At 36.0% G+C, this 26904-nt stretch overlaps 2 protein-coding genes across 2 annotated transcripts; both read left to right on the top strand.

The window, feature by feature from the left end:
• The first annotated feature begins 2347 nt into the window (after positions 1–2347).
• LOC102229040 (heat shock 70 kDa protein 12A-like) lies at positions 2348–9761 on the top strand. The gene is made up of 4 exons (XM_023337300.1): positions 2348–3247; positions 4137–4361; positions 4443–4614; positions 5750–9761. Exons 1-4 carry the CDS (start codon positions 2966–2968, stop codon positions 6775–6777), a joined length of 1707 nt encoding a protein of 568 aa, XP_023193068.1. The 5' UTR covers positions 2348–2965; the 3' UTR covers positions 6778–9761.
• A 1166-nt stretch (positions 9762–10927) lies between these two features.
• Positions 10928–26009, top strand: LOC102229302 (heat shock 70 kDa protein 12A-like). Its single transcript, XM_023336639.1, has 4 exons — positions 10928–11009; positions 14995–15120; positions 15551–16459; positions 25873–26009. Coding segments are annotated over exons 1-4 (1173 nt in total). The 5' UTR covers positions 10928–11008.
• Positions 26010–26904: the final 895 nt, after the last annotated feature.

The following is a 26904-nucleotide window of genomic DNA, read 5'->3' as shown; positions in this document are numbered from 1 at the left end:
TTGCACAACGTGAACACAGTCTTTTCCAGTGTCCTATTAGATTGTTTTTGAAGGAATCTTGGTCTCTTTCCAGTGGACCAAGAGAAGCAGCTTTATCATCCAGTGCTGTTGTTTGCAGATATCGCTTGTAGATTGGATTTATGGGCGTACCAAAAACTCACAAATAGGTTTAATTTTGTTTTAACACTTCAAAATCTATGTAACCACTTAATTAGACAGTTCATCTCACCATGGTTTTGGGTTACTCTTGGCAACTGAAACAAAGCCCTAATGTAAACTGGTCTGGTTTCTGGTTTTAAACCTGTCACCATAAAACTTGAATGTTGTAGAACACAAGATTAATCCAAAATTAAGAGGAGCCCCAAGAATCCAAGTGGACGCAACTAGAAACGACATAACTAGGTTTAGAACAATGTTATCACTGAGGGATCAGTTCATCCCATCACTATCAGTATTTACTATGAAAACATTTCTCACCTATAATCTGCCCAGAGGTTTATGTTAATCCACCAGGAAAAACAAGAAAAGTCACTCCTCTGACAGAGATGGTGGCTATTTGTTGACAAGAAAGTTCAAACATCCATTTTTGCCAATCCATCACAGAGGACAGTAAACACATCTCAACACCAAGGAAGGACTTCTTATTGCACACTTACATACCGACATACCATGAATTCCTTTCTGTTTCACTTATCAACTTAAAAGAAGTTGATAAGTGAAATAGTGTAACCGATTTGTACACTTGGGTCTTTAGCTGGAAGATTTTAAAAACAGCATATTTTTGTCTAGTTCTGGTCAAATTTATCTAAAAAGTTACCTTATCTTCTTATGTTGCTGTTGCTGTTTGCCTTCCATAGTTTCAATTCTTCATGCAAACATGAGGCATGTGTTGGTAATGTAAATCAGGACGTACATGTGACATAAAAAAAACAAACAAAACAAAACTGTCAGATAGTTCAATGAATCCAATGTCAAGAACATAATCCAAAAAAATGTGGTCTGAAAGCCTGGTCTGTAGTTATAAAAATCTACTCTCTTGTTATTATTATTTTGGGTGGAGGGAGTAAAACTAAGAAGAGCAAATGGTCAGAAATTTTCTTCAGTTTTACATCAAGAATCCTGTTATTTGCTGAGCTACTGTACCGTTTGTTGAGGGAGGCCAGGCTTTCTTCTGCTTGTTCTAATATACATCTGTACATAAAATGAATGGAATAAAAAGGGACAAAAAAGGATTTACTAAAGAACACTTTGCCTACATGACATTTGCATTTCTTGAAATTATTTGCACACTGTTTCAAAATAAAAATCACATTCTTACCTTATGTCATCATGAGACTGAAGAGAAGCCATTCTTCAACTTTTAGAAACAACAAGTATTAATTATGATGCCATTCATGAGACAACATATTCTTTAATTAATCCAGCAATTGTACAATCTTGTTGAATTAAGCTTACACATAACTTCTCCATGTATTATTCCATAGGAACAGAAATTTTATTTTTTGTCCAAGAGCACCACTGTGCTTCTTGACAGACCTGGACTACAGAGAGGAGGTGGAGCAGCTGGTGGACTGGTGCAGAGACAACAGCCTGATCCTGAACGTTGACAAGACGAAGGAAATGATCGTCGACTTCAGGAAGAACCGGCCCAGCCACGCTCCACTGCTCATCAACAGCTCGGCTGTGGAGGTGGTCAGCAGCACCAAATTCCTGGGGGTGCACATCACTAACGACCTCACCTGGACTGTGAACACCACGTCTCTGGTCAAGAGGGCACAGAAACGCTTGTATTTCCTGCGGAGGATGAGAAGAGCACACCTGCCCCCGCCCATCCTCAAGACGTTCTACAGAAGCACCATAGAGAGCATTCTGACCAGCTGCCTCTCTGTGTGGTGTGGAGGCTGCAGCGCCTCCGACTGGAAGAACGTGAGGAGAGTGGTGCGGACAGCAGAAAGGATCATCGGGGCCCCCCTTCCCTCCATTCAGGACATTTCATCCCAGCGCTGCGTGTCCCGAGGCCGAAACATCGTCAGTGACCGCTCACACCCCCACCATGGACTGTTCTCCCTGCTGCCCTCTGGAAAGAGGTTCCGCAGCATCTGGTGCAGGTCCACCAGGTTCCGAAACAGCTTTTTCCCACTTGCCATCAGACTGCTGAACTCTTAACTGGACTGCACTCAAAATTCTGGTCTCCACTTTATACCTTGCACATGTACATAACTAAATAACTTCCATTTTACTGTCAGCCCTGCACTTTATATTTTATATTCATATTTTATACTGTATTTTATTTTATTCTGGAGTAACCTCATAACATTGGAACCTCAAAACACTGTCCTGAACCGTATGCAACGAAATTTCGTTCTGTATACACCCTGTGCATGCAAAATGACAATAAAGTCAGTCTAAGTCTAAGTCTAAGTTTAAGTCTAAATATGCTTCGATAGTACCACTAGTGTCCTTTGGCAATAATCAGATGCAATATTTTAAAAAGTCCTAAAACATTAAATTTGACCAAGTACCAAACAATACTAAAGTTATTTTGGAGGATTCAGATTTAACCACACCATTTAACTCCTTTTATGCAATGCGCTTCATGTTTTGTTGCATATTGTAGCTCTGGTCAACTGGTTTATGAAGTTAAGTAAATATGTCTTTAGATTAAAACAGAATATATTGGTAATAAATTGCACATGTAGTTTATACAAACATTTCATTCTATAACTTAGTTTAAACTAATACACTTACCTGGAGTTACAGTCGTATCACTTTCCTGTTGCTCTGCTTTGTTTTGTTCAAGCAGAATGTGTCAGTCAGATAATAATCAAGATGTTGCTTCATGGAAGGGTTGGACTTCCAGTTCATCCTGCCCAGTAAAGGTGTATATATAAATATCTACCTGAAACACCTGCCTCTCAGTTCCTGATTCTTTTCCTCTGCACAACCTGCAGGACCTGTTCCAGCAATGGGGGAATCTTACATCATAAGCATAGACTTTGGAACAACATACAGTGGATATGCCTTCAGTTTGACATCCAGAGAAGAAGAAGTAAACCCTCATGTGAAGTTTTGGGGTGAAGAAGTTGGACTAGAAACCCCAAAGACTCCAACCTGCATCCTGTTTGATGAACATCAACAGTTTGTCAGCTTTGGATATGAAGTCAAACAGACTTATTTAAGGAACTCAGGCAAACAATCCAGAGCAAAGTTCTTCTTTGATTGTTTTAAGATGTCACTCTATGGCAAAGTGAGTAATAAACATTTGTCAACAATATATTTGAGTCTACTATAAAAATCTCAGCATTAATGCTGCAGTATGTCACTTTAATAAAAAATATATTCTTTTTTCCATATGTGTTGACATTATGACAGCTAGTGAAATAGTAAAGAAATTGAGCTCCTCTGCCTTTTCCCAGTGCTAACTAGAAAACCAATCAGAGCCAGGAGGAGGAGGGTCTTAGTGCTGTCAATTGCCATCCATATAAGCTGCAGTTTCCTCCTGACATCAGAGCCTGTTGTGAATGCTAGGCTAGTTAGCATGGTTGATTGACATTAACTGACTGATTTTTGATCGAGAGTGGTTCATTTCTTCAAATGGTAATAATAGCTCAGGAAGAATGTGGAGGTAATTGATCTTTTCACAGGACTGTTTCATAACATATTGCCACAACATAGTGAGAGTTTTAACAAATATCTAAAGAACATATATATTTTAAAAAATGTTACATGATGCAGCATTAAAGTACATTTTTATTCTTACACTGCTGATGTTATTAGAACATTATGTCTGCAACAAAATTCAGGTTTTCATATCTGAATGATACTCTCTTTATATTTGTCTTGACTGAACTAATATAACTGTTAAACAGTATTTTAAGGTAACAAACGGCAACACAATTCTGACAGTGACAGTGGATTTTTTTATTTGAATATCTTTCAGTTGATTTGTGAGGTTTTTTTTTATGATTTTTGAGCTAATTCTTAAACTACATTATAATGTCTTACAGTTTTTTGTAAGATATTACAACAAAATGTTTCTACTACAAAATTCTGACAGTGCATGGGTTTTCTCTTCAGAGTGATGATCTCTATATGCTTCAATTCATTGAACTAATATAATTATCAAATATCTCTAGAAAGTCACCACAGATCTCACAATTAAAGCAGCCAATGGGAGGGAAATGAAGGCTCTGAAGGTTTTTGCAGAAGCTTTAAGATTCCTGAAAGATGACGCTCTGAAGACCATTCAACAAAACACTGAAGGAAAGAAGTTCACAGCCTCTGACTTCACCTGGGTTCTGACGGTTCCTGCAATCTGGGATCATTCAGCCAAACAGTTCATGAGAGAAGCTGCAACTCAGGTAAAACCCACAGACTGTTAGACACAACAGTAGGAACATGTCCTTATTGTTTCAAAATGTGGATTTTATCATTGCACGCAGGCAGGAATTGTGACAGAGGGAACTGAAAATAATCTGGTGTTTGCTCTGGAACCAGAAGCAGCTTCAGTCTACTGTAAGAAACTACCATCAGAGGGTTTCATAGCAGAAAACGGGGGTGAAAGCAAACTGAACCAATCTCCAGGAACTCAGTACATCATTGTTGACTGTGGAGGTAAGACAGGGTAAACGATCAAAGTTGTTGTTTAAATCAATGAGAATAAATATGAGATTTACTATACAAGACCACATATGCAGACACAAAGCAATGACAATTTAAATGTGTCAATTAAATATAATCAGTTGAAAAGGCTGGGTTAATGGAATTACAGTAATCTAACTTGAAATGTATTATTTAGTCTTCTGACCCTTGTACGTTGTCTAAAGCAGTAATTCTCAAATAGTGGGACAATCAGGTTTTGGGGGCACGAGAACTTTATTATTGTCTTTATTTATGGTTTACTGATAAACCATCCTCAGTTCACAAAGTGTAAGCTGCTCAAATTAATCAACAGGCTGCCAGTAAAAGTAGCTTGCACACACACACACACACACCCCCACACACACACACACACACCCGAACACACCTGCACACCCCAGCACACGTGCACGCCTACAGACACACGCAGGTTTGCACAAATTTCAGAGCTGATAGAGGAGAAAAAATTGAGAATTTTGTGACTGTGACTGAAAAATGGCAACAGAAACAAGAAAAGCTAACAGAACAGAGTACTAGGGCGAGACGGATATATTGCCAGAACAAATTTTGGTAATAATTCTGGTAGTAAATTACCAGAATTTACTGGTAATTTCTGGGAGTAAATTACCAGAATTTACTGGTAATTTTTTAGTGTGTCTTTTTTCGGCTGAAAAAAGACACACTATTACCAGAAGAAAGTAAATTCTTTCTTTGAAATGGAAAGCTGTTTTACAATTGTTTGAAAGTCCTGCTGTTGATAATACACTGATCCTGATGTAGTAAAAGATGAAATATTTACTCATTTAATAAGCCAATGCCAACTATAATTTCACAAAATGTTCAACATTCCTCATTTTAATACAGTTTTGTGTCGTTGCCATAAAATTATTGGCACGTTCTTCCATTATTACTACTGGTATTATTATTTTTGTATGACATACTGTATATCTTAATGTTACGATTTTATTCTCGTAATATTACAACTTTATTCTTGTGATATTTTGACTTCATTCTATTAAATTGATGGAGAAAATTTATGTTCCATATGAGGTGCATGACAGAAGATAATTGAGGTCCATTGGTCTAAAAACTTCCATTTTGTGTGTTTCAGGAGGAACCATTGACATCACTGTTCATGAAGTCCTTGAAGGAGGATTTCTGAAAGAGCTGCACAAAGCCTCTGGGAACGATATGGGAGGACAAACTGTGGACAGAAAATTTAAAGAGTTCCTCAGAGACACATTCTCTCCTGAAATCTGGGATGAGTATGAAGAAAAGTATCCCAGTGAGGTTAGAAGAATTATGTATGAGTTCACACTTTTCAAGAGAAAAGATGAAGATATGGAAATAATCTGTCCACTGAATCTAGGAATGATGGCTCAGAAAAAACAGGACATGGAAGAATACTTTAAACGAGTACAAGGAGCATCTTATGATGATGGAGTAATCAAAATATCAAAACAGAAACTGAGATCTTTTTTTGAAGAGAGTCTGTGGAGCATCACTAAGAGTCTAAGAGAAATCTTTTACAAAACCCGCAGCATTAAATACATTCTGTTGGTGGGAGGTTTTGCTGAAAGTCAGTATCTACGGAGACACATTACTGATGAGTTTATTGACAACTGCAAAGTTCTGTGTCCTTTTAGGCCCCAAGAAGCCATTTTGAAAGGAGCCGTAGAGTTTGGAAGAAACCAAGGTGCAGTGGCATCAAGAAAAAGTGCCTATACTTATGGAGTACATCTGTCAGAGGAGTTTAAGAAGTCGAAGCACAGGGAGGACAAGCAATACAAAAACAAAGATAGCATCTTCTGTGGTGATCTTTTTGGCAAACTGGTTGAAATTGGTGAGGATGTTCACTGGAATGAAACCAGAAAGTTCACAGTATATCCTTTAGAAAGAGACCAAACAAAAATAATTATTGGATTTTATCGCACAAAGAAAAAAAATCCCATGTATGTGGATGAGGCAAATGTGGAAAAAATTGGCTCATTTGTTGTTGAGTCACCGGACACATCACTTGGACTGAACCGTCAGATTGATCTAGAGATAAAGTTTGGCTTCACAGAACTGATGGTAACAGGCACTGACAGGGAGTCAGGCTTTGTAAGCACAGTGAGCCTAAACTTTATGACAAATTAATTTTGCTTACAGAAAATAAAAAACACTGTAACTTTTAAGCCATGAAATAACAACTTCCTGAACTGATTATTCCATCTTAGTTTAACTTTGCCCATATTTCCCAAGAAAACGACATGCATCCAAGAAACCTCTTTAATACAGAAACTAAATGAAGTCCAGTTCATTTTCCATTCGGTGTGTAGGCAAAATAAATGCAATATACAATAAATCTCTTAGTTTGTTCTGCTATGCTTTATAAATGCACATTGTTGAGTGTCATTAACATTAAAATGCATGAGAAAGCAAAAAGATGCAAAATGCACACTAATGTGAAGAATATAAGGATATCATGCCATGATGTCATAATCCATGACCTGTGAATATTCAGAAACCATAAAAGTTATTTCACATTTGATCACTGTTTAAGAATCTGTGAATATAGGGCGTGAATATAGTGGCGTAGGGGATGGCGCGACCCATGTTTGGAGGCCTTGAGTCCTCGATGCGGACATCGTGGGTTCGATTCCTGGATCCAGTGATCTTTGCCGCATGTCTTCCACATATCTTTTGGAGGTTTGGATACGCACTGAACATTGCATGGCAGCTCATATTACCAGTGAAGCGCGACCTACCACAGTCACCAGCGACACCCCAACAGCAATTTTGCTTTCTTTTTGTCCATATAAAGAATGACTCCTACATACATTGTAAAAATATATTACTGAAAGAAAAAAATCACAACTTTATAATTAAATTGTGTGTTTTTGTTAATACAATAACATAGAAATCATTATTTAAAAAGAAAAAAAAAATCAGTTCAACTTAGGGCGCCCCCAAGTGGCCCTGGGATCCAAAGCAGCCGCTTGCTAATGTACCTGCTTAGTTTACCTGGGGTGGCACTGCATTGAGGTGTCATAATCCCATGGAGCTGGAGTTTTCTTGCAACATTTTTGGTTTCATTCTTCTTCTTTTGTCCTGTTTTGTTGGGTTATGTCTCCAAATTTCTTGTGGTGAACTCTGGTTGAGTCATTTTCTGTAAACTCCCAGCTCATCCAATCATTCATGCCTTCTAGTTCAGTCTGTCCCTTGTAAGATCTTTTCTTGCCATGCCAGTTCTTAATTGATTCTGATTGTACATGTTGGCTGTTCATATTCTAATTTCATGTCTCCTGCTGTTTACATTTTCACTTTTTTAAAATATATTTTTACTACAAAAATAGTGTACTGTCCTCTTTCCTAGATTTGGGTCCTTCTCCACACAGGGACATAATACTTAGACTCAGACAAAGGTTAAAACACTGACAAAGGGTAGTTTCACACTGTAGCCAAATATTGCACAAATCTGTTTTTATATAAAATCCTATATCTCACAAAGTGTTTTTAAGTAGGTCCAGGGCCACTTTCATATGCCATGTCACATTTTGTCTGACTTTTGCATCTGCGTTAATAATCACACTTGTGTTTTCTGTCCCTTGTTGCATTTTGTGTACAATCATCAGCACATCATTTCAGAAATGCCACTTTCAAACACTTTGGAAATCCAGTTGACATACTTTGACATAACCTTAAACATTATGTTAACCTTAAACCTTATGTTTAAGGTTTGTCAACCCTCTGACTGAAAGAAATCAGTTCTACAAAGAGGGAGCTGGGATTCCACCACTGTGATGCAAAGGTGAAGTAGATATTACCAGTTACCATAAAGACATAGTTGTTGCCGCTAAGAGTATCAAAGCCAGTTATTCTGTTCAGGGCAATTCCTTTTCTACATAGGGCCAGTTTGGCTCTTTTGTAACACTTTTTTTTGTTTGTTTGTTTTAGTGCAACAGGGAAATATTATATTGTAAAGTATCAATTCTACGTCAAAGGGCCAATTTGGTTCTGACAAATTTTTATCTTTTTTTCTCAAAAGCACTTGAACATATAAGGGAAAAAACTGGAATGAGACTTGAAATCTGCCAGTTGCCAAACTAGTAATATTTACATGAAGCCTCTGGCCTTTTTAGATTTTCAAGTTTACAATATACCGTATAGGAGATTTTCTTGCGTTCTGCTCCTATTTGTGATAGTTAAATATCGTCTGTGAAGAAAAACTGGTAATATATCTGATAATAGTGACAATAGAAACACTGATCTTTTGACCGTTGCGTTTCTGATATAAACTTTAAAAGTAAAAGTAACATGTCTTATTCTGTTAAATCATTTACAGGTTCCCAGCAGACCTTATCTCTGTTACTGTAAGCAAGCAGATAAAATGTTTACGATGCAACACATAGCAGTTTCTGTAAATGTTGTTGTGCCATTAAAATATCACATGGCTGCAATGAAACTAGCTAACACTAAAATACTAAAACAGATATGAAATGAATGATATAAAATATTATTTTCTAGCAGATGTTTTGCCTTGAATATAATTGTGAACAAAGTGTAGGTATTATCTCTCCAGACACACTTGACAACTGGAAGTCACAATTATGTGGTAAAAAAAAGAAAAAAAAAATCTTCCAGTAAGTGTGTTAAAACACCTGACATGTCCTTCCCCAATTAGACCATTCTATTTGATGTCCTATCAATTAGGACATCAAATATAAACATTATAAATATTATTTACATGTTGTTTTCATCTCAATGTTTACAGATTGTTATTTTGTCTGGGCTTTAAAATTTATCAAATGTGTAGAGAGTATGATGACACAGCATTATTAGAATCAACCTGATTACTGGTACGATCAGGTACTAATCGTACCCAACTGGGGTTGGGTTTTTACCAAGCCCAGTTCAACTAGTTGACCATTGTCCTATCTGCTATAGACTTACTTCTTTTTGATTATACTATCTGGTGGTGCTACACATTTTTATGAGTTCCTCGGTTATTGTGCAACATAAACAACCCCATCATCTTGGCTTTCTTATCAAGTTTCTGAACAACAACCCTAAATGACTCACAGTGGGAGTTCGTTTAGTCAGTTCTGGAGAAAGTTAGGAAGACGTATCAGATGCTGAACTGTAAATTAATTGATGTCAAAGATTATGACAAGAATCCTTTTGAGAAAAATAAACATTTTAATTCACAAAAAAAATTAAAGATGAATGTGATTAGTGTGTGAAACTGTGCATAAAATCACTTGAACCAAATTATTCTCCTTATGTCACTGACTTGTTTGTAAGTTTCTCAAGAATTCATTTCATGTTTTTTAAAAAGTGTCTACAAAGTAGAAAGTGACTTTAAAGTTGGATGGAGAGTATGGTACATTCAGGGAGTGTTAGTGTTAAATACTCTATTATAAATATAAATGTAGATTTATATCTAGAATAATGTAAATCTACATTTCTAGATTTACATTTTCTAGAGCAATTTGAGCAGTTGAAATAAATTTTAACTGCTCAAAATATTGTTGAGCAGGTTTCAGTTTATCTCAAAATTAATTTGAGATAAACTGCAAAGTTAATTTCCAGTTTATCCAAAAGACTAAAATGATAAAGAATCAAAAACCTTAATGGTTTTCATTTATAGTTGTACCAGAAACAGCAAAGGGAAACTTAAATTTAATATTAGTTGTTGCTTTTTGGATTTGAATAGAAAAGAATATCCACTAAACTGTTAAAAAAATCTTGAGAATAATTGACATTATTTGCTTACATCAAATTCAATTTGAAAATGGTAGAAAGCAAGTAAGCATTTTACTTTATTGACAAGGTAAAAATAGAATAAACACCAACAACATCCTCTGCAGCTCATGACTTCAGTTCATACTCTCTGGTGTCAGAGAAGTAGTTTATTGATCATTTGAAATATCTTCTCACAAGAGAAAGAATAAATGTTTACCCTGTTCATCAGAAAAAAAAATTAAACCTGTTTTCATTCAAATATTTGTTTAAAATTTACCAAACAGCATTTTGTATGCAGCTGTTCTGCTGGAAGCATCTTCCGTATTTGTCATGAATTGCGGGTGTGAGGTGGTGAGGTAGACGCAGCGGACCCAGGTAAGATGAATAATGATGTTTTTTAATGAAGAAGCACAGTCCAAACAACGAACAGCAGGCACATGGAAACACTGACGACGAAGAAGCTAACATTGACGAGGACCCGACGAGGAACAAGGAACACAGGTGGAGTTAAATACACGGGAGGGTAATCATAGAAACGAGACACACCTGGGAACAATCAAGGGGAGGACAGGACAACGAAGAGACTTAGGGACACAGAAAACTCTAAATAAACAAGGAAAAGCACAGACCATGACAGTATTAAAGTACGTAAGTTGTTCCAATTTTCTTTTGCCCACTGCTTAGGAGGAATGTTAGTATAAAACTAATAACCTGATGCATCCAGCTAGGCTTTAAGACTGGCAATATATGATTAACTGACTTTGATTGTACTGTATTATGATGAGGACTAAATCAAATTACATGTTGATTGATGTGAATCTGACTATGTACTATCTACTATGTAACTATAAGGTACTAAAATCTTCTGTTTTATCCAAGTCAATTTAGTTAAATTACAGAGTTTTAAAAATTCCTTTTGAAAGTCCATTTTGGTTCCTGGAAAAGATTCCTGCTGTGGAAACATAAAGAACCACCAAGAAGTCAGTTCTATTTCATCTGGGGAGGCTGGCTCAGAAACAAAAAACATTGAAACATTTTTTTAATTAGTACAAGGAGCATCCTGGGATGAAGGATCAATCAATATCTAAACATAAACTGTATAAATATAAATCTTTTTTCTCAAAGCCTGCAGAGAATCATTCACAATCTTAGAGAAATCTTCAACAAAGATTTCAACATTGGGCGCATTTTGTTAGTGGGGAATTCGCTTCGTGTGTTTCCCCAAAAACACATTATTGATGAGATTATAGATTATTGTAAAGTTCTGTGTCCATTTACGCTTGGAGACGCACTACCAAATCAACAGAGGATTACAATTTTGAAAAAGTGCTTTCACTTATGGAATTGGAATTGGTGTCTCCAAACAATTTTCTTTTTACAGTTTCCTAATAGGGCTATTTGGTCTCCATATGATGGCAAATAAATCTTCATCTGTCATGAGCTGGGGGACGTTGATATCAATCTAAACAAGGACAATAACATATAATTTGTTTAAAACTACAAAAATGGAATTAGAATTGCACTCAAATTATATGATTTAAATTAGATAACATTGAGAGACACATGCTTTAAAAAACTGTACTTTTTGAAATCCAAACTTTTTTTCAGCTAGTATCTTTTCTCTCAGCATGGTCTCGATAGTTTCCTCAGGAATATTCCTTTGTCTCAGGAAATCACTCAGGTCATCCATTTTGTGATCATACATTTGAAGAGTTAAAGGTAATTTTATTTATATAGCACACTTTCAGCAACAAGGCAATTCAAAGTGCTTTACAGGAATTAAAAGGAAATACAAACAAAATAACAACCCAAAGGAAAGAGCAAAAGAAGAAGAAGCTAATAATGTTGATCCAAAGTAAATAAACTAGATATTTAGGGTTGGTAGATAAGTATATTATATATTCCTTTATTTAACCAGGTAAACCCCGTTGAGATCTAGATCTCATTTTCAAGAGGGACCTGAGCAAAAAATTTGCAATACATAGCAACCTGGTTACAAGATAAAAACAATTAATACATATGCACAAGTATAAAACAATAAAAACAATTTAAAAACAATGACACTGTTTCATAGAATCTTGTTGCCTATCTTTAAGAACTGCTCGAAATAAGTCCAGTGAAATCATTTCTGACATTTTAAGTTCAGACTGCAACTGATTCCACGCTGTGGGGGCAAAACACTGAATGCCTGCTTCCCTTTTTCAGTTCGAAAGCATGGGACATGCAGAAGAATAATGTTATTGGAGCGAAGAGAACAAAAACTGACAGTTCTATGTAGGAGAGTGGATAAATATGCTGGGGTTAGACCGAGTAAAGATTTATACATCAGGATCATTAAATGATTGTTTCTCTTAAAGGAGGCCATTCAGCTTTTGCGTACAAATCACAATGATGTGTCAGACATCTGCTACCGGTTATAAACCTTAAAGCGCAATGATACACAGTATTTAATGATTGAAGACATTTGGTCGAAGCATTCATATATAAAACATCTCCATAATCCAAAAGTGGCAGGAATGTCGCTGCTACCAATTTTCTTCTAGCTTTGAGTGTAAAACAAGATCCATTTCGATAATAAAACCCAATTTTCATTTTCAATGTCCATAGTAGATTTGCTATGTGATTTTTAAAAGAGAGTTCATTATCTAGAATAAAACCAAGATATTTATAATTACTGACAAACTCGATTTGTGCTCCTACAGCAGTGGTAAGCAATAGTGAAGTTTCTGGTATTTTTCTAGCATGTGAGAAAACCATTGCTTTTGTCTTATCCACATTCAAAACCAACTTCAGAGTTTGTAAACGTGTTTGAACTACATTAAAAGCAGACTGCAAATACTGTATTGCCTGCGATAGTGATGCAGAATAGCAGTATATTATTAAATTGTCAGCATAAAAATGGTAAAAAGCATTAATTAAGTATAAGTAAGTATCCTCTGGTCTAATTCCTTTTCTGGTTTGGAAGAATAGGAGTCTAAAAAGTAGTTGCTAATGTAGTTTTTCTGAGTTCCAAGTTCTAATCCCTGTTATGGGTTGCTAAATAAGTGTAAGTAAGTATCCTCTGGACTTTCTAAGTGTGCTCTAAATTTGTAAAAGTAATGAGTACTCCACAGTTTCTAAGTAATAATAAAAACTAAATGTTGCTGTTCTGGAAGAATTTTTTTCTGGATTCTAAGTTCATTCTAGAATCCAGAATTCTGGGTTGCAATAATATGAGCCTCTCTGCATAATAATCTAAAAATTAATCTAATATTGGTCTAAATAAAGAGTACTCTACAGTTTCTAAAATATAAGCTAAAGAGTGACTAATAAACTAAAGTCTCTGGATTCCAAGTTTGTTCTAATTCCTTTTCTGGGTTAAAAGTGAGTACACCACAGTTTCTAACAAAATAAAATAACAAAGAGGAAAGGACACATTAGGGCACATGGCAACATTCAGACAAAACAAAGGGCAAAACAAAGACATCAGTGAAGGTGGTGACATCATTATAATAATTTTACCTGAAAAACTAATCATGATATAGCCATAATGCCTTTCAGCACTGTTTGTTGTCAAATGATTTTACTAAGGCTAAACTTGAACAATTTCAATGTTACAAATAAATTCTTTTACAAAATATTTAACATTTTTTTTACTTTTGTTTTCTAATCTATAACCAGTTATTTAATTTGTGTAACTACACAAATATATGCATATACAGTGATTGCATTTTAAAATGGACACATCTTGAGAAACCTCTTTAAATTTACAAAAAAGATAAGATTCTTGAAAGATGATGCACTGGAAACCATCAATAAAAGTGCAGCCGGTAAAAAGTTCACAGCTCGTGACTTCACCTGGTTACTGACTGTTCCAGCCATCTGGGATCATTCAGCTAAACAGTTCATGAGAGAAGCTGCAATGCAGGTATTTTATTGAAAAACTTTTTAAAGCTGCTGCATGCAATTTTTATAAAGAATATGTTTTTTTACACATTTGTTAAAACTGTCACTATATCGTGACAATATGCTACAGATAATGTTTGAAAGGTTTGATCTCCTCCACCTCATCCTTGTGGTGATATTGCATTCTAAATAAATACACCACGACTGGCCAAAAACAACCAATCAGAGCCAGGCGGAGGGTTTTAGAATTGCCAGTAAAACTCATTTGTTTTGCTGCTAAAAGTGCTAATGGCCGAGAAGCAACTTACTATTACAGGAAAGCCATTTATCTGCATTGCTAAGTAGTAGTGGTCATGCTAAGTAGCCTGAGCATTCACAACAGGGTATGCTGTAGCTACAGCATAGCACAGAGTAGGGAGAAGGGGGAGGGAGGATGAGCAGCACCACACAAGATTGTGACTGACAGCACTAAGACCCACCTCCTGGCTCTGATTGGTTGTTTATAGTTCTAGCACTGGGAGCACAGGGATAAGGCAGAGGAGCTAAATTTTTCACTGATTATCTGTTTCATACCATACTGTCACATGATGACAGTTTCAACAAATATGTAAATATTTATTTTTATAAAAGTTACATACTGCATCTTTAACATTTAATTGGGAAACATATTTTCTAATACTATATTTATTTATATCCCAGGCAGGCATTGTAACAGAAATAAATCAAGAAATCTTGTCATTGCAGTGGAACCAGAAGCAGCATCTGTTTGGTGTAAGAAGTTGCCAGCCAATGGTTTCATAGCAGAACACCAAGGAAAAGAAACACTAGACCATTCTCCAGGGACACAATATGTTGTTGTTGACTGTGGAGGTACTCAATGACTTTAGAAATATTTATTTGTATTTATTTACTGTTGTATTACACATAATTTCAAAATTATGTGCAAGATTGTGACTGAGCGCTAAGTCAGTCACAATCTGACTGACTTAGATTGTGTCAGTCACTTAGACTGACACAATCTAAGTGAAAAATGTAAAGTTTTGACTTCACATTTTTTATGTAAATAGATTTGATCAATTATAATACCTTAAACAATGACCTTCAGTTTTGTAAAATGAAAATAGTTTGGTTTCAGTCACAACATGACTAAAAGCGATCATATATACATAAAAAGAGAAAAATTCAATTCATTCTTAAGTCATTGGTATTTTTAAATACTTTGAAAAATACCTGAGGATAGTTTTTGGCTTAGTTGATTCAAGCCAGTCCTTAGTAATCTTTGGCTCTGTATGTGTTCTAGGAGGAACCATTGACATTACTGTTCATGAAGTTCTAAAAGGAGGAGCCTTAAAGGAGTTGCACAAGGCCTCTGGGAACAATCTGGGAGGAGAAACTGTGGACAGAAAATGTAAAGAGTTTCTAAGAAAAATATTCTCTGATGGCGTCTGGGATGAATTTGAAGAAAAACATCCCAACAATGTTAAGAAAATGATGTATGATTTCACAGTTTTCAAAAGACAAGATGACGATGCAGAGATTTCCTGTCCTTTGAAACTTGGAGATATCGCTAAGAAAAAGAAAGAAATGGAGCAATTCTTTGAAGGAGTGGAAGGAGCATTCTGGGACGATGGATCTATTGTCATCACTAAACAGAAACTGAGCTCTTTCTTTGTAGAAAGTCTGCAAGGCATCACTCAGAGTCTCAAAGAAATCTTTACAAAAGGGATAAATGTTGAATACATTCTATTAGTAGGAGGCTATGCTGACAGCAAGATTCTGCGAAAACATGTCAATGATAGTTTTGGGAATAAATGTAAAGTTCTGTGTCCAATTAGGCCACAGGAAGCAATCCTCAGAGGAGCTGTAGAGTTTGGGAGAAATCCACACTTGGTGGCATCTCGTAAAAGTGCCTTCACATACGGAATCAGAGTATCTCGAAGGTTTAACAATTTCAAACACAAGGCAGAAAAAAAATTCACCAACAAAGATGGTGAGTGGTGCAGGGATATTTTCATGAAACTGGTGGACTCTGGTGAGGATGTGGGTTGGGATGAAACCAGATCCTTCAGCTTATATCCCACTCAAGCAGATATGAAGATGATGAACTACAACTTCTACTGCACAAAAAACAGGAGTCCAAAGTATGTGGATGAAGAAGGAGTAGAGAAAATTGGCTACTTCTGTCTGTACTCTCCAAACACTAAGCGAGGTCTGAGTCGTGAACTCAAACTGAATATTAAGTTTGGCTTCACAGAAATGACTGCAGAAGGCATTGACATAGATTCTGACCTAAAATCATCAATCAAACTCGATTTTATGAGGAATTAAAATCATCAAGATCCAAAGTATTCATTGAGTGCAGAAGATCAATGTGTTTTTGTACTGTGTGTTACGTATGTATGTGTATTTGTATTGTTCTGACCTTTTATCTTATATCTATTTTTGCTCTGAAATTGTGGGTCATCATCATATTTAAGAACTTGGCACAACTATATCCTAAATATATTTTATGTTAAACAATATTACTTGCATGAAACTTGATAAATAAAATGAATGTTATATAATCTAAAGCAAAGATTAGTTGCAGATTGTTAAATGTGTAGTTTTAATCCTTGAGTATTTCATGGATTTGTGGATCCCTCTTTGTGTGAAATCATACTGTACTGACCCTGTTTATAAAAACATCTTTTCATTTGAGTTTTTTTTACTTTGTTTTATATCAACATGAGATAAAACACAAAGTGTACCCACATGGATCGAAGTAAATTAAATGTTTCAATTGTGATTTCCAAAATGATGTCCTCAAGGTGCTTTCAAGATGAACAGGTCTAGATCATGTAACATTAAATAGAATCCACATCAGTTCAAGTTAAATATATTTAGTTCTTTTATTCTGAGCATAATAATTATAATTTGCTCCTGTTACAAAGTCAAGTTTAGTTTTAATCATAAAAAACACAGATTGAAATTAGGCAATCTAAGGAATCTAAACTGTCTCCATCAATCACTGACTTTGCAACAATCTCTCCTCCTAAAAAGAAATCAGAAAAAAATTAAACATAAAGTGAACACTGGTAATAATAATTTTATATATTAACTATATATAATTATATAATAGCATTCTCTCTTAAAAAGGGTTCACTTTAATACTTCAAGCTGTGAATTCAGCACTTTTTGTTGCTTAGCGTTCAAGTAGCATGAACTGGTGGTTTTTAGCTCAGTATGATAAGAAGATGATAGTAAAGTTTGCAAGCTAAAGGTCTTGAGTAGAATGTCTGTTAAGAGAGCTTGATAGTTTACTGAGCCCAGAAAATTATCCAGTTAATATTAACTTTAAGTGCTAGGCCACAAGAAACAATGAGAGACTAAATAATAGTTTGTAGGGGCATTAATTAAAATACTTCAACTAACTTCAGCATGAGTTTATGTTTTCCTTTAGTCTTGGGCCTTTGGATGTCTGTGGCTCCGATTTCCCTCATGCCTGCTTCAGGACCTGGGGAATCCGTCTTTGGCTTGCCACACCCAAATTAAATATACTTACTACTGGAGAGCTGGGTCAGACTCTCTGGTCCAATACTCAACAGGTTTGAATCTTCCATAAAGAAGAGGGATTTCTTTGTTTCAAGAGGTGTGATTTCTGTCCTCTTCTTAATGAAGAGGACAGAAGTCACATGTGGGTTAGACTTGAAATCAGCCAATATCCAAACTAATATTCTTTACATGAAGCCTTTCTAGATTTTTAAGTTTACAATATATGCTATATTTTCTTGAGTTCTGCTCCTATTCTGCACCCTAACAGGGTGGGCAAATTAAATAATCTGCTGTGAAGAAAAACTGGTAATATGTCTGATATTGGGAAGAAGACACAAACTGACCTTTTGGCTATTGCATATCTGATGTGAACTTTATTAATAACTTGGTGGCACTTTTTATTCTGTTCAATTATTCACAGGTTCCCAGCAGACCTCATCTGTTTTACTGTAAGTAATTTTACAGCAGATAAAATGTTTATGATGCAGCACATTACAGCCTCTCTGAAGGTTGTTGTGTCATTAAAATGTCAGATACCTGCAATGAAACTGACTTGCTTTTTCAAATAACAGTAAAATACTAAAACAGACATGTGATAAGAGACGTTATTTTCCAACTGACATTTTGCCTTGAATATAAATATGAACAAAGTGTAAGTGTTATCTTTCCAGACCTGCTTGCCAACTGGAAGTAGGTTGAAAAAATGATACACTGTTCCAGTAAGCATGTTAAAACACCTGACATGCCCTTGCCAGTCAGACCATAAAGATTAACCTAATTAATCTTCACTCTTTTGGAAACATATTTAATGCTACTTACATTTTGTTTTCATCTTACTGCTTACAAATTGTTATTTTTTTCAGGATGTAAAATTTATAGAATATCTAAAGAGTTCAAAGATGCAATAGTTTTGTAATCCAATCAGTCAGTCAGCTCAGGTATCAGGGCTCAAGGTATTTTAGCCATGGGTCATTATGTGGTTAATATGTTCTTCTTTTTCTTTTATGGTGCCTGAAAACTCATTATATCTGTGTCTCAGTAACATAGTTAAGAGCCTTTATAACTGCAGATTGCGCTCATAGCTGATCTGCTGGTTGAAGATTCAAAGTCTACAAGAGCTGGTTAAACTTAACCATGCCACATATAGGAAGCTGTTTGTGTGTGGTCTATAATCTATAAAGAGACACAGTCTCTATACTTCTTGTAAAACTCTGTATTGCCTTTGATTTCCCCCAGATAGTGTGCATCAGTCTACACTATGGGCTTCCTTTATAATAGAAGCCTCATTTTATTCAGCTAAACCTATCTACTAGTCTTTGCAACTTCATTTTCATAGAAGTCAATAAAAAAGGTGGATGCAGAGGGTAGACAATTCAACCCATGTGCAGGGACCTCAATCCCATAAATCTATTGTAAAACAAAGGCCATTAGAGCCAAAAAAGAACAAATCTTCCTATAGAGTGGTCTGTGGCCATAAAGTTGAATGAACAAGAGCCAACTTATAAAAACTGTAAATCTTTGTAAATTTGCTATAGTTGATTAATTGTGTGGTCTTGATCAAAAAACAGAAAGAGTAAAATTATGATAGAAGAACAAACTTCAATTCTTATCATTAATTCTTTTACCAGAATGAGCAAAGACTAAAATTTATATCTAACTGTTGCATTTTGAGTTTAAATAGAATATCAATCAAGCAAATTTTATTTGTATAGCACCTTTCAGCAACAAGGCAGTTCAAAGTGCTTTACATCATAAAAACACAAAGTCATAGAGCAGACAGTCAACGATTGAAACATTACAAGTTGTCAAGTGCCATCGTTACACATAAGATTGTTGATTAATGTTTCATTGATTATGCTTCAAAAGCAATTCTAAACAGGTGGGTTTTTAGCCTTGACTTAAAGGAACTCAGTGTTTTGGCTGTTTTACAGTTTTCTGGAAGTTTGTTCCAGATTTGTGGTGCATAGAAGCTGATGGACAGCTGATGGCATTCATGGAGATAGAATGTTTCTATCTCCATGTTTGGTTCTGGTTCTGGGGATGCAGAGCAGACCAGAACCAGAAGACCAGAAAGGTGTGGAAGGTTGATATAACAACAGCAGATCTTTAATATATTGTGGTGCTAAACCGTTCAGTGATTTCTAAACTAACAACAGGATTTTAAAATCTATTCTCTCTATATATATATATATGTGTGTGTGTAAGTGAAATATTGACATAATAAAATGTTTTGTTTTCACCCAGGTAGATGAAGTGAACTTACATAGTTTAAAAGAAGTTCAGATGACACTTACTGTGGTTCCTGGAACAGATTCCTGAAGTGGAAACATCTTTATATGCTGAATCACCAAGAACTGAGTTCTGTTTGAAAATCATTCAACAAATTTCTTTCTGTATTGTATTGAATGTGATTGTCCAGCAGAGAGCAGAGCAGCATTGTGAGAAGACAAACGATACAGAAGAGTAAATGAATGGGTTAATCAATCAGGTGTCAGAGTCAGACTTTCAATTCTCAGCAGGAGTTTCTTTAAAATTATTACAGAAATAATCAGTTTATTATTTCTATAATAAATGGATTGTTTTTGTCCTTTAAGCTGATGGATCTTTCAAAGATTTTCTGTAACTCTCTTAGATTCTGACAACATACAACAATAAACGTCATTGTCTCTTACTGAGATTTTACATGAAAGATTAATGCAAAGAAAAATTCTGCAACATTTTTCAATTGTTTTTTCAATAAAAATCTAAAATGGTATGGATGTATCCAACATGCCACAGATGACATTACCACCAAATCATACAGTTTCTTCTCACCAGCTACAACATAACATCATTTCACAGTGCAAAGTTTGAGTTACACCGACTGATATGTGGATTAAAACTGAGTGGATTTAAGTTTAAAACCATCAGTAGTACAAATGTCTCATTGCTGTGAAAAGCATAAAGACCGGATTTTCAGATTCCAGGTTTACTCTCTAAGACTTTAGAGCTACATATAATAGTGAAACTGAGATATGTTTTTATGAATAGACCTAATTTTTTTATTATCTTTAAAACATTTGCATATATAAAGAATTAGTTCCTTTCTAAATCCTAAAAATAATCCAGAACCAAAACTCAGGATTGCATTGGTCTCTGTAAAATCTTTATACAACAGTACATCTTTTACCTCATATGTCCTATTTTTCATAGATCCTGATACACTTTTATGATTGAGGGCGACTGATCAATCCACAGCAGAGAATAACAAATAGAAGAAAAATGAATCATATTGTCTCTGGATAATTTGAATGCAGTTTGCATGTGATGAGACATTTGTGTGGCTCTCAGATCTAAACCAGGTGCTTCAGAGGTCAGACTGCTGCAGGCTTAAAGCCGCCTCACTTTTGTCTGGATTGGTCACTCACAGACACAACTAGGAGGTTCTAAAAGTTCTGGTCATCTGAATTTTGATCAGGAAGATAAACTTTTTGTAATAAAAATGGAATCAGTGATTTATAAACATAATAATTAATCAAGACATTCTATTATTTGCAGACTTTTTTTTGTTGCTGGAGCCCTTGTTCAGTTAGAAAAAGAATTGCTAGTGGTTTTAAAGGCAGGCTGATGTGTTATTGCTGACGGAGGAAGAAGATGAAGAATAGAAGGAAGAATAAGGAGGAGGGGAACTGGTATCTGAAATTAGCCTTCATGGTTTCCAATGAAGCTGGGAGAACTTAATGAAAGCTCCCTGATTCTCAGCGTCCAACTCTTCGTCAGTGCAGGCAGACGGTCGGAGGAATTTATCCTTCAACTGTAAACTGATGAGTTATCTTGTTTAGAGGAAAACAGGAGCAATGAATGTCAATATGAACATTTTGAGAGTTTGGTTCTGGTCAAGTTTGGATTCACCTTTCAGTTGGTTCTGGTTTGTTACTAAGAGGTCTGTTTCTAATATAAATACATGTTTTACCCCTTTTAAAGGAATATATATTATGTTGAATAGAAATAAAACTAACTCAGCAACAGATGAACTGGTGATGCTTTTCTTCAGACAGGAAAGCTAAACTGGTTGCAGTTAATGGGAAGATAAATGTGGCTAACTAGGGTGGAGGTTCATCATTCCACTAGGACAACAGTCAATGGAGTTGACTATGGTATAGTTAAAGTCCAGAACTTAATGCCATCATGGCAAATCTAGGACTAGGACAGACAATCACAAATAAATCTGCCTGAGCTTGAGCTACTTTGCATAAGAAGAAAGGACAAACATTTCAGTCACTTCATATCAAACTGAACTTGTGGTGGAACAGATTAGTTCAGAGACGTTTTTCTGTTTTGCAGTAATGGGAAACATTTCTTAGGAAGAAAGAAGAAACAAATTACTTCATCTTTGAAATGTTCAGTTAAACCAGCCTTGATTTTTGGGTCATACATTTCCTCGGCAGCTGCAGGTTTCTGTTTCAGATCAGCAGGGTCACCTGGCTCTCCTCTTCATCCTTCACGCCTCCCATCCTGCTGAATCCTGACCTCCCAAAATTTTTTCCTAAGGAAAACATCCCAACCTCCTAGGGAGGGGTGTAATCTCTGAGTCAGGCCGTCTGTCAGCTGTCCTGCAGATTGATCAGCTGTCCTCAGATCAGCAGTCTGCAGCTCCCACAGGAAGTGACCTCAGCACCACAACCGGTCCACTCTGCTGTCCAGGATGGGCTGACGGGACATTTGGATAACCCTTCATCCTCAGAGACCTGATCAATCCCTCCATCCTTCTGTCATCCATCAGCTCTGCTCCATTTTCAGCTCAGCCACCAAACTGATGGCACTAATAGATCTTAAAGATCATCTTCGATATTCGTTTTATTTTTTATATATAACATATTTTCACACGTTCTGACCTCTGTGTTTTCTCTCAGCCTGTCTAACTCCAAACAGCAGCTACAGAAGCTGCTTCCAGCCTGTGATGAAGGTTTTATTTCCTGGACATCAGGATAATCAACCTGCAGCTCAGCTCTAATCCTTCTGAAGTCCACTTTTAATTCAGACGGACAAATTTCCCACTAAGTGTCCTTTAATCTGAGAACAGATGTTGCTGTGTGTAAACCACAGCTGCTCAGGACCCGAGTATTCAACAGACCGGTCATGTGACCTCCGTGGTTATCAGGCAGGTCATGTGACCTCTGACCCAGAGATGAACCTGTTGATTTTGATTTTTTCAATCTGTTTCCTGATGAAAGAGAGATTTAAGATGCAACACATTGAAGGTTTGAATTAAATTCCACAGAAAACCTGTTTCACCATTTATTATCAAACCTATATCACATCTATTGATTCATAACCTTAACTGTGTTTTTTACAGACTGATGTCATTTCAGGAGTCATATCATCAGCTCAGGTGAGGCAGTAAATCAGTTCAACTGAAATCATTTGATCAATCTTAATAGCTTACTGATTACAATGAAAAAAGATGGATGTGACAGGAAATAATATGATTTTGTGTTATTAATGGTTACATCCAAACTGACATGTGGTCATCATCACTTTGCAACAAAATGGCTTCACCTGCAGGAAACTGTGCAGCTAAAACAAGTTCAAGGTGAGAAAGTTTCAGGACATTAAAGCTGCACTATGTAACTTTTAAAAACAATATATTTTTTACATATTTGTTAAAACTGTCACCATATCCTGACAGTATAATATGAGACAGATAGTCTGTAAAATAATTTAGGTCCTCTGCCTCCTCCCAGTGGTTCTACTGGGAGAAATACACCACTCCCTATCAGAGGGCTGGTCAATAAAACAGTTTCTGTCAACAACTGGAGATCAATTTATCAATTTTAGAGATCAGTTTCAATGTTTGGTTATTTTGCAGACTTTAAATAAATGCTTTTAAGTCGGAACCTGAAACCACACTGTAACAAATTGCTGTATAAAAACGGCCAAAACTGAACAGTATCAAACTGTTTCTATTGAAAACGGTACTGCACCGTGAAAAACAATGCATTCTGGGCAATTATTACTGTTTTTAATAAAATACTGTAATATACTGTGAGTAGCATTGCATTTTGGGAATGATGTTAGATTCAACGGCAAGGAGGCTCTCTTTAAACAGAACGCTACTGTACTTCTCAAGAAGACACGTCGTTGTGACATGTGGAAGCAACCTCTAGAATTTTCTTTACAAGGACTATCCATTTGAATCCTGCATTTTATGAGCCAATCCGGTAAGTTGGAGCATAATTTATTTGTCAGATGATGTTGTCATACAGTTGTCATTTTTAAGCAGACTGTAGCTGTTTGAAAGTTAGCTTAGTTAATCTGTCATGCTGTAATAAGGAAGCTAGCATAACATTATTTGATATATCTTGACCCTGACTCCTTAAGCATCATATGCTAATCTGAAATTACTGCATTTTCAGGCACTTTCTTGATATCATCCCTGAAAGAGGGACCAAGGCCAGCTGTGGCAAGATCGTCTCCAAGAGGACAGGAAAAACTGTTCAAAAGAAGTCGATCACTGTCAACCCCTGTGTTTCAACTCTGCTAATAAACCTCATGGACTTTGAGTGGAATTTCATATAGGTTAGTGGGAACTTTCTAACCAGACTATAAATATTGTTGCCCCTCCGCGCAAAAACAAACAAACAAACAAAAAACTATACAGGCATGAAGGCAACTTATCCCTGAACAGGAGTGTTCTTGAGAGATTTTTTTTGGTTTAAAGGTCAGCATAATCTTAGACATCTCTTTTAATTTATAGCATAAATTTTGTTAAGGCTCCCACTTTCTGTTCTTCAGATGTAATTTGTAATTTTGACTGTACAGGCACAATGTTTAACTTATCTTGGCAGTATGTTGTCAAATATTGTTTCATTGTTTTATCATTTGAAGTTGGAGCTCTGATTTTGCCCTAAAGGAAATTCAAGTCTAAATGTTTCATTTAAATTTTTATCAAACTAAAATTTGCAATTTTTTTCTATGCTTTAGATTGAAAGTTAAATGTTTCATTTGTTTTATGTTGCATCATATTGTTCCTCACTTCCACTAAAAGTAGTATTTTGTATTGAAAAAGTAGTGCGCTGAGTTGTACAATGCATTATTTCATAATTTCTTTCATACTTATTTTATTTCAGACTAATCAAAAGGCCACAATTCATGCTTTATTCAAAAACTCTTTAAATCAGTTATTAAGAAATTTATTTTACAAAATAGATGGTGATTTTCTTACTGTTTTTCCAGAATACGACTTACTTTGGACAGTTTACCCTCAACATTCTTGTAGAAAAGGTTTAGGTTTAAGGCACACATACATTGTCATTTCAAAACCTTCTTCTTTGTTATGTGGCCCACTAAAGACTGTATATGAGTCAATGTTTGAGATGGTTCTTTTTTTTCCCAAATAAATGTTGGTTGACATGATGGAACTTACATTTTCTAAGTGTTTTTTTTATGTTTCTATTTTGTATTGGAAATTTACAGTAGTAAGCTGTATGTGAATTCAACAGTAATGATACCATAGAAAAACTGTAATATACTGGCAACACAGCTGCCAGTAGTCTACTGTAAATCTGATAAAAACAGCAATGTGCTGTAATCAAAAGATTTCTTTTGTGACAGTAATTTACTGTAAAGTTGATTACAGTAAGGGTACTGTATAATTAACAGTAAAATGCTGGCAACCCTGCTGCCAGCATTTTACTGTAAAAATACAGGGCAATTTGTTACAGTGCAGTGAAGACCTAATGACTGAGGTTTTGTTATTAACTCTCCTGCTCATCAGTTTATTTTTTAAATCTTCTTATTTAAAGTTTGTTTCCAGTCAGCGTGAACAGAAACGTCCAGTTTCAGCAGGTTTTACTTCTTGTTTTGAACTTTTATGTTTTCACAGGAAGTCTTGGTTCCATCTCAGGTTATTCTGAATCTTCCTCCTTTACGTCACCAAGAGTGTTCAGCTTTATTCAACATTTCCCTTCATATCACAGGGGAGTTTTATTTGATTTTTTTCACTGTGATTCCAGTTTTATAGGAACTTTTAGAAGATTGTTTATCTTGGTGTTACAGGGTGTTACACCCATAAGGACAAACCTTTGCCCTTATGGGTGAATCTGTCAACAGGAAGCTCGGCGCTCATTAACGAGGCCTCCAGGAGTCGGCAGGGACTTACCTCCAGTGACAGAGGGTCGGGGTCCACTGCCCTCCTCAACACTCCATCTGCTCCCTACCGGCGTTTGGCAGTCGATTGGATCATGTGACACCTGCAGCGCCTGCAGCTCGCCATGCACGGTGATGTGTTCGTGTCAGAGGAAAAGTGTTGGAACAAATAAAACATCCTGAACATAACCCAACATGATCAACATGATGATAGACTGGTGTGAGTGGAGGATTTTCCTCTTTAAATAGGCCACATAAATGTTCCTGACAGGTTGGCAGCAACGTAAAACCAGCAAAGTTATGCTTTCTATCAGGCAGAAGTTGCATATGTTGGACCTGTCCAAGTCTCTGCAGAGAAACATGTAACATGCCACATGATTCATTCATTCATTCAGCCGGTGGTGATGAACACATTGCAGCTGCTCTGAGCCCCTCCAGCAGCACACAGATGGTCAGGATTCTGTTATTCAGAGAAAACAGGCAGAAATGTTTCAGGGAGAGATGAGATCTGCTGAATCAGCCTTCTACTGTGGAAATGATCAAATATCAATTATTGAAGTATTGGTGTTTAGGTCGTATGACAGATGGTACGCAAATTGTAGTGATAAGAGAAGCAGAAGCAGCAGCAGAAGGGAAACCTAACCTGATTAAAAAAATGTTCAGAATCAAGAACAACTCTATTGTAATAATGTCAGATGAAAACAAAGCAAAGGTTCAACACAAACTGAGTCATATTATCATATTTAAAAAATAGATTCACGGTATTTTGAGAAGTTCAAAAGGAGATAATAAACAAAAATGACGGAGAAGGAGCTGGATTACTGTTCAGCAGACTTACTGCTGTGGGGAAGAAGCGGTTCTGGTTGTGTTGGGTTCCTGTCCTGGTGGATCAGAACCTTCTGCTGGAGGGATGGAACAGAACGAGGTCGGGTCCAGGGTGAGAGGAACCAGGAGGATCTGTAGAAAAGACTGACAGAAATGACAGGAACATTAATG

This window comes from Xiphophorus maculatus, chromosome 7 (genome assembly GCF_002775205.1).
Source record: "Xiphophorus maculatus strain JP 163 A chromosome 7, X_maculatus-5.0-male, whole genome shotgun sequence".
In the NCBI taxonomy this organism is placed as follows: domain Eukaryota; kingdom Metazoa; phylum Chordata; class Actinopteri; order Cyprinodontiformes; family Poeciliidae; genus Xiphophorus; species Xiphophorus maculatus.
Note: the sequence above shows the minus strand (reverse complement) of the source record. Positions and strands in the feature narration are given on the sequence as shown.